Raw genomic sequence first — 9,228 nt, forward strand, 5'->3', positions numbered from 1 at the left:
AATTTATAGTTATAAACATGGGAGTGCTTATCAGTAATACCATGGTGGCTACTTAGTCAATACTACTTACTTGACAATACAAAAGGGTGTGCAACTAATGAATCAAGTGAAAAAAAAGTGAAGCAAATGAATACAAACAAATTTTATCGATAGAAATCCGATGCATCAATCTAAAAATCAGGTTTTGAGCAGAAAGAACTCAATATACAAAACATGTGTATATCTGTGAGCAGAAAGAAAATTTGCGTACAAAAAAATGAAAGAAAGCTCCCCCATCTATCTGCAACAAAAATGAAAAAGAAAAGAAAAAAGTACATAATCGACGGTACAACATCAATACTATATCTATCAGATTGTATTTAAGTGCCAAAAAAAAAAGCCATGGACGAACCATCTAAGAAAAAAAATGTATTTAAGAGCCAAACATCACCGCAAGAATCAGTACTATCTATCAATATTTAAAACTTACTTTTAAGCCTGTATCCAATCATAACGAGGATTATCACAATCAAATAGAAAATCCAAATGTATCTATTTCCTTCAGGAAGTTCCATTTCGGATCACGTCTTCCTTTCCTAAATCGTTTCTCCCACATTTTATCAGGCTGGCTCTTTCTTGGAAAACCAGAAACCATGACTTCTTGAATACGTACTTATTTAGTTTCTTGAGAAATAGTAGAGTCGTGCTTACTTAGACCGTCGACTAGATTGTTAAATATATAAAGAAAGAGCACAACTAACTAAATAACCGTGTAAACAAATTAACTGAAATTAACTTTTTTTTATTGGAGAGAGCGATCAACATTAAACTATGTGCAGCGCGTATCGTCTCTCTTGGTGGACAATTTGTAAAATCTTATGTAAATTTCAATTGAGTCTTAGGTATATCCTGACTCTGGACTGGGGAGCCACCCCTGACCTAAACTTTTTTTTTACCAAAAAAATACAGTTTTTTTTCATATATTACACACATTTACAATTTGTTTCATCTATAAGCCACATTGATGTTTTTGATCAGACCTATGGCCAAATTTTAAGATCGGAGTATAGATATCCTACAAATAAATCTTTACTTGTGATTTTTTGTGAAGTTTTTTAAATCTAATGAGAATTTAGGGTTAAAAAGTAACGGTTAAATCAAATTATTCAAAATTTCAAACAAGGTGATTGGAGGGTGTCGGGATTTGAGTTTTTTTTATATAAGCCCATTTTTAAATTTATTTTCAGTTTGACCCTCAAATTATAATTTATTTTTGGCTTAACCCTCCCATGTCACTCAGTAATTGACTGATCATTTTTGACGACGTCAGATAAAGAGGCCAAAACCATTGATGGGATGAAACTTTGAAGGGTCAAATTAGACCAAACAGAACTTTAAGGGCCAAAATGAGAACAGAATCATATTTTAGGGGCCAAATTGTACATTAAGCCTTATATAAACTCTTCAATTGACTAAAAAAACTAACTTCTAAGTAACAAAAATCTGGTTTTGTACTGTGGATTGGGGGAAGCGGAGCAACTACAGGAAATGGCTATGTGGCCCTTTTCGCCAATCGGATTGACTATAAGATGACTTGTTTGTCATTTAAACTCGGCATCTCTTAGCAAGGTAATCACATCCGCTATAAACCTCCAACCCGGGCTCACCCAGTTGATCTTCATTATAGCAGGCACATCGCTTGCTCATCTTCCCCGTCAAAGCGATTTCTAAAGGTCTCTGAACCAGCCTTGGGACGCCATTATCACACCAAACCTGCATCAAAATCAAAATAAATAAAGCACAAGGATACTTAGAGATGCTTCGAAATATTTCGGTCATTTGGATAACTCAACAACCTGTGACGTCGTTAATAAAAGGAAAACATAAATTGGGAGAGAGGGATATTACACCTACTCATTAGGGAAAAACGAATATAGAGGCCAAATATAACTGCATAAAAGATGAAAGCATGAACATGCAAGTATGCTCTGACCATTTCTCACTCCATTTCTGGAACCTCAATAATAGGTTAAATCATCTGATGATGCCAGTAGCCTTATACTCAAGCCAAAAGTAAGAAGCATCAAGGAAATAGTTATTTACTATATTATGAAATCAACAAACATCTATTAGCAGGCTCCATTATCTTCATTTGTCTTTCATATCTCTCACCATAGTTTTAAGTTAGCTGGTTAATTTATTCAGATTTTCACTTTACAAGTGTTATAGAAGAAACATCAGGAGATTAACCCTTTTGTTGGCTGGTACGAGCAGAGTGCAAATTTCAGTAGGTTGCTGAACTTTGCAAAAGTTAAATTGGAAGGTTTTCCAGCTCAATTTCAAAGCTATGAAGGCACATACCTCTCTGCCATCGTCTTGACTCCATCTTGAATTGCAACTGGGTTGTTTAGCTTCCATTTCTTTTTGTTTCTCCATGAGCTGTGCTCCTCTAGCAGCCTTCGCTTCTGCTCCCTTTAGATACTTCGTTGGATTTCCTGCGCTGTCATAGTAGCGGCCCACAAGTCTTCCAACAAATCTGCAATCAAGAATCAAGCACATAACAAATCATTTGATAATTTCTGAAAAGCTGTTTAGTTTGCTTTCATATAATAGAAGACAAAAACCGGACTGAAAGAACTAACACAGGGAAAGAATATATGATGTGAATGAGGAAAAAATGAATCTACAGTTTTACACCAAATACATCAAAGGAATTAGAATCATCCAGTTCAAAATTGAAAAAAGAATCTGATTCGCCCTATGTTCCTTGGTCAGCATTTTTGGCAGTGCAACTATGTTGATATGACTCAATTCTAACAAGAGTATAGGGTTTGTGACTGTCTGACTACTTCATCAGACACAAAAATTCCATTCTTCCTCCTTTTGATGTTCCTTTTTTTCCCATGATTTTCCAGTACTGACCTTTGTTTTTGGCTTCTTCCCCTCCTTTTTGCTTAAGGCTCTACATCGTTCCTCCATCTGTTGTCTCGGCACTTCTCTGTATCTCTTTTCAGTTATCGCTTTCATAATTTTTCAATTTCGCCACTGAAATTGTTCTTCCTAGTTCTTTAATAATATCTGGCAGCAATCAGTGTCTGTATGAATTACTTCAATCATTGAGAGAGATTATAATTAATTGAGAAGGAAAATTGACAGGGTGAGGGGAGAAAGAAGGTGAAGAAAGCTTTCAGTTGGGGCCTTAATTTGGTTCAATTAGCTGCAAAGTTCTGCAACTCTGTCCAACAAATCTGATTCAAACCCCATATCATTTCCAAAATTTAGTTGTGTCAAAATGGGGATGACACTAAAATGCTAAGCCCAAGTAACACAAGTTCCTAAAGTATTCTATATATTGCTCCCCGCATTAACATAAAAAAGATATAAATTCACTCAAACCTAAAGCACTAAATTGGATGCTTAAAAATGTAGAGAACACTAGTTCTTTAGTGGTTTTAGAAGTCAAGCATCTATGGGACATGTCAGAAGTGTTTTCTTGTTAATAGATTTGAATTCAAAATTATCAATTTCCAAGTGTTCACAAAGAAATCTGGACAAAAAGAAACGTTCATTGAGGAATTAATGCAATAAGGGACTCACTTGTACCTTCTGAAGTAGAAGTCTCTCCATCCAACTACACTATGGACCTACAAACATGAATAACCGAATGAAACAGATTAACTTTAAGGCTAATATATGACATTAGAAAAGAAACATGTAAAAAACAGTAAAGAGGTCCACCCTGTACTTATATCTTTCAAAAGTACAAAATTAATGTTACAGAAATGAGAACAAAGTAATTTACTAGCATGATATTCAGAGAAGAAACATGCATTTATACATATAAATACTTGTGACAAAGATGTCAGAAAAAAAAAGCATTTGTAAGAAAAAGAAACAAATCTAAATGTCAGAAAATAAAAATATGCCAAAAAATAACTTAACCGTTCCTTTTATTTAAAGTGTAGTTTCCCTTTTGCTTTTGACTAATGGTTAACCTCCATTAGCTTGCTGATAAAGCCAAGCAGGTTAAAGGAAAGGGAACACATATAATAGCATATCACCAAAAGGGAAGAGGAAATGCATCATTACCTCAGTGCTGGATAAACCTCGCAGAGAATCTGTACGTCCATCTCCTGTTTGGAAAATGAAGAAACAAGAGAAAATATATTTATACAGCTCAAAAAATCAAATTTTCTGTAGCATCTAGTAGATCCATAATATTTTATAAAAGAAAATTACTTCATACACAATTTGTTTATTTTGTCAATATAGGTACCAAAGGGATGCACTATGTATGTGCATGCCTTCATTGCTTTTCAAAAACCTCACTGTTCTGTTCGTATTTAGCATCATAACCTGAGGTGAAACCTAGAAGTGAAGTGCATTCTATGTTGTATGAATGAAACATTTAAATTTGTCAAGAATAAAGAACTTAACGAGAATTAAGAATGAAATATGCATATATCTAGAAGGCGCTGAAATGTTCCCAATTGCTCATATAGTCATATCTATTACAGCATAACTCATGAATCAGTCTTTTTTTTTTTTTTTGATAAATGCTCATGAATCAGTCTGATTCTGGATTTCTTAAAAATTAGTCCAAATTTTTTACTGAAGTCACTTTCATTTGCAATAAAGGCTGTTGACTCTATACTACTATAATCCTCTAATGTTTTCTCATACCAAGACAGAAGATGGCCATTGACATAAGGATTACGAAAGCAACATTAACATCCAGATTACCTTCTAGTGATGGTTCTAGAGTTAATCATTTGGGATTTTCTCCTCAGTTGACTAATGTCATGTTATAATGTGAATTTAAACAACCGTCAAGCCTTCTATGACTGTCTGAAGAATACGTAAATATCAATCCTTCAAATTGATTTCCACTTTGTTTCATGGTGAAGCTAGGAATAAAAGTACACAATCAGTAATTTGATTCACTCAATGAAGAACCTAATTAATTACCCAATTTTCTATAGCTTGAGAAGAGACTTAAAACCTTCCTTTTGCAACTATACAATCAGAATTAGTTCACAAGATACAGTCAGTTTACTACTTCATTTTTCCTTTTTTTGCTCCACACATTTATTTTCTAAAACCAAAAACCCTCAAAACCTCCTCACAATTAAGCCGGAGGATCGCAACTCATACTGGTAAAGTTTCCAGAAACAAATGCACGGGAGGCATCTCTGAATCATCAAAAACATAAAGAAAAGGTGAAATCAGATTGCAAGTTAGGAAATATAGTGATAGAATGCAATTGGCATATGACTATAGCCCAGCAATGAAAAAACCACTTAAATTTGCACAAGCAATAGCAAATAATCAGAAGATAATGCGCAAACGTGCATCTTAAAAGAAACAAATACAGATAATCAACACAAACTACTTGAATATCCCAATTTCCAATAAAAGAAAACAAACCAACCTTCCAGCAAAATGATGGTAACCCCCTCCAACACCATAGTGAGACTTTCCCTTTGTAACATCAAATACGGATCTAATCACATAGAATTCAATCTGGATAAACATTTCATAACATTTTTATATAATAATCATATGAAGAATAAGGCAAAAGAAAGTACCCCAGAATTCCTAAGAGTATGGGTAATGATTCATCAGTTCCATTATACAGTGACAATTCCTCAGCAGTAAATAATTTCTGCATTAAAAAAAAGATAAAATATTTCAAGTTTCCAAGCAAAGAAAGAAAAAAAATGGAAAACTGGGATGGAAGGGAAGCGAAGACCTGTGAAGATTTAAACTTGAGGAGAAAAGCCATGAGAGCGACCAGAAATGTCAACCCAAGGAAAGATGAGCTTGCAAATTTCTTCGCCGACGATGTCATTGTTTCCGGTGCCGAGTTTCGATTTGATGTTCTTTTTTAAAGGCATAATGCCAAAAAAATGACTAAACTATTACTTTTGTGTTAAATAAGTGTCTTTGCATATTCTTTTAGCAAGAAAATAATTACAGTGATCAAAAATTTCTTATAATATTTGATTTTTACTCATTTTTTTTTATTTGTTAAAATGACCAACAAAATCGCAATGCGATCTCTAAATCGCAATGCGATCTCTAAATTACAACGCGATCTTCAGTATCGCAAATCAGTTTCCAGATTCGCAACGCGATTTTGACTATCGCAATGCGAATATATAAATCGCAACGCGATTCTGACTATCGCAACTCGATTCTGACTGTCGCAACGCTGAATTTCAAATTCGCAACAGGTTTTAGTTTCGCAACACAAATGTTTTGGGTATATAACTATGCAGCGGCAACAACTCATAACCTATATCCCTAAATCGCAACTCATTCCATCTCTATCTATCACTCTCTCCGGCGACATCCGTTCCTATATCCAACGACATCCTTCCCCATCCGACAACAGGTTTTAGTTTCGCAGCTCGTTTGTTTAGTAAATTAATTTACAATAATGAAATCATCTAATGTTGATCATGTTTGGATAGATTTGTGTTTTGGAGGGTCATGGGAGAATGTTCATGGTGTTTTACAATATATGCCTTTACCCATGAATCTTCAACTAAAACTGTCATTAAAAAAGTTAACTTATGAAACTCTAATGTTACGTGTTGCAAATAAATTGAATTTAGAGCCCTTAAGTGGATTTAGGCTATCTTATCAGAGAAAATGTAAAGTTTATTTGTTAACCGACAATGAAGATGTTGAACGATTCATTGCTTACATTAGTGTTTCGCAAGATGATGTTACATTGTATGTTGTTGAACCTAGAAGTAGTAAAGTTGGGTCAGTAGCGGGTAGTAATCAACTAAGTTTTTCAACCCCAGTTTATAGTGCTCAAAATTTAATGGTTCCACCACAATTTCATCATCAAGCAAATTTTGTTTCACCACATTTCCAATACCAAACACAATCTCAAAACCCACAACCTTTCCCTAATCCAAATCCCAATCAACTTTCAGCACCAAATTCCGGTTTTCGTATTGACCAGTTGACTATGATGAGCCAACAGAAAAAATTGTGAGTACTAGTCAGTATTCGAAATTTGATCTTGGTCAATACCCAGACTTTGATCTTGGTCAATACTCGGATTTTGATGATGTTTCAGAAGAAGAAACAGACCCTGGGTGTAATGATTTTGATATTGGTCAATACCCGAATTTTGATGATGAAACAGCCGTTGGCGAGGAAGATGTTGTTGATGATAATGAGGATGAAGTTACGACTGTGAATGAACATATTGAACATCCATTCTATAATTCATATAACCCTGAAGAAGAAAAGGAAGAAGAAGAAGAAATCCCCGAAGAAAAGTCCCCGAAGAAAATACCACGGGAGTATAACTGGAATATGCCAGAATTACTTCAGATACCGGTAGAATAGTTGGTAAAGATAGTAGTTGATTGTTACACAAAAATTATTCGTATCAAGAAAGATGATTGTTTTTGATACAAATGAAGACTTGAAGATAGCTTTGTATGCGAAATGTGTGGAAGATGGCTATCAACTAAAAGTTAACAAATCAAGCAAAGATTGTTTCAAAACAAGGTGTATGATTGACAACAACTGTACGCGGCGTATGATTGCAAAGAGGATAAAAGATTGCGAAATGTTTCAAGTTAGGACTTTTATTGATAAACATACATGTTCAAGAACCCAAGTTTTTCCTCACCATAGATAGGCAAACAAAAAGGTGTTGGGTGGTTTTCTGGCTGAGTTAATGTTTTTGAATGACAGGGTATATCGGGGACATGAAATTATGACTGACATGAATGCTCGGTTCAAGATTAGTATCTCATATTCTCAAGCTTGGAGAGCCAAATGTTATGCCTTGGAATTGTTGAGGGGGTCGCCAGAAGCATCGTTTGCCCAACTGCCGGCTTATTGTCACAATTTAAAGCTGAAAAATCCTGGGTCGGTAACTCATATCAAAACAGATAGAGATGGACGCTTTGAGTTGTTGTTTATCGCCATTGGTGCTGCGGTTAGTAAATCAATATAATTTTGTTGACTCATTTTTGTTAGTTACATGCATTTCACATTTAAATGATTATATTTCTTGTGTATATTATTTTGTAGATTCGTTCGTTTATTACTTGCATGCACCCAGTTATTATAGTTGACAGAGCACATTTGAAAGGTCGATACCTTGGAGTAAACTTATTAGCAGTAGTCATGGATGCTAACAATGGGATATTACCAATAGCTTACGGGGTTGGCAAATCTGAAACCTCTGATTCATGGACATGGTTTATGGGGCATCTTAGGGATTGCATAGGTCTTATTAGCAATCTAACAATCATATCTGATAGGGCAAACTCAATTGACAACGCTGTTAGAAGGGTTTTCCCAAATGTTTTTCATGGACTTTGTGATGTTCATTTGTATAGAAATCTAAAATCAATGTCTGCTGGTATAAAAAATCACAAATGGACATACTGGAAGGCTGTAAAAGCTTATCGGGAAGTGGATTTTAATAAGCATATAAATTGTTTAAGACATGTTTTGCCTCAGTGTGCTCAAACACTAGAAGATGTCGGGTTTGAAAGATGGTCAAGAGTACATCAACTTGGAGTGTTGGCCTCCTAACTATATAAAAGCTCAAAAAAGTTAAACGTATACTAGTAATAACTTGTTTATATATGTTAGTATTTGTGTTAACTTACATCATTTATTGTCGTATACCGTAGTAACTCTTCCCAAATCAACAGTCGTCGTTTCCTCTTCCAGGAAATAGCTCTAGGAATATCATTTGAAGTTTTTAATGCATATGTCTGCATGTCGGGAAAAGCCTCAAATATCCAAATCTACAAACAATATAATACACAAACATTAGTAATTGTTAAATAATTAATTATAATTTTGGAAACATTATATAGAAATTCTTACCTTAAAGGCCCAAATAAAGCCTGACAAAGTGTATTTGGAACCATCGCCATACAAACTTTTGCGATCATCAAAGGCAGACGACAACTTATTCCAGGTAGCTTTCCATAGATACGAACCCCACAGAAACAAGTTCCATGCATTTAGGTCCTCTACCAATAATATTAGGCCCTTAGGAATAGGTTGTCTGGCCTCTCTGCCTAAAAAGTCGGTATGCAAAAGTACTAAAAGGCATACTCGGACAACATCGACGTCATCCATCAGAGTAAAACCATCTTTCTTATTCAATAATCTCGTCAAGTCGTCGACGTGTAAATTCGGCTTCTCCATTGACAGCTCAGGAAAAACCCGGGATAACCATGATGGGTGGGTAAT

At 34.9% G+C, this 9,228-nt stretch overlaps 1 protein-coding gene across 1 annotated transcript; it reads right to left on the reverse strand.

Annotated features, from left to right (window-relative positions):
* Positions 1-1,560: 1,560 nt before the first annotated feature.
* LOC120144413 (membrane-associated progesterone-binding protein 4-like) lies at positions 1,561-8,217 on the reverse strand. The gene is made up of 9 exons (XM_039158471.1): positions 8,214-8,217; positions 5,732-5,861; positions 5,568-5,644; positions 5,411-5,482; positions 5,134-5,171; positions 4,069-4,112; positions 3,577-3,623; positions 2,341-2,515; positions 1,561-1,752 (listed from the first exon to the last, which is right to left on the reverse strand). Exons 2-9 carry the CDS (start codon positions 5,828-5,830, stop codon positions 1,585-1,587), a joined length of 720 nt encoding a protein of 239 aa, XP_039014402.1. The 5' UTR covers positions 5,831-5,861; positions 8,214-8,217; the 3' UTR covers positions 1,561-1,584.
* Positions 8,218-9,228: the final 1,011 nt, after the last annotated feature.

The sequence above is a fragment of the Hibiscus syriacus genome, unplaced genomic scaffold, assembly GCF_006381635.1.
Source record: "Hibiscus syriacus cultivar Baekdansim isolate YM2019G1 unplaced genomic scaffold, ASM638163v2 tig00110889_pilon, whole genome shotgun sequence".
Lineage (NCBI taxonomy): Eukaryota > Viridiplantae > Streptophyta > Magnoliopsida > Malvales > Malvaceae > Hibiscus > Hibiscus syriacus.

What these genes read in the sequence shown, in the direction of transcription:
- LOC120144413 (XM_039158471.1), bottom strand. Translation starts at nt 5,830, where the DNA reads ATGACATCGTCGGCGAAGAAATTTGCAAGCTCATCTTTCCTTGGGTTG. An exon ending in TCAAGTTTAAATCTTCACAG is followed by an intron (nt 5,645 to 5,731) that starts GTCTTCGCTTCC and finishes TTTTTAATGCAG; the next exon opens with AAATTATTTACTGCTGAGGA. An exon ending in GTCAAGACGATGGCAGAGAG is followed by an intron (nt 1,753 to 2,340) that starts GTATGTGCCTTC and finishes ATTTTGATGCAG; the next exon opens with GTTTGGTGTGATAATGGCGT.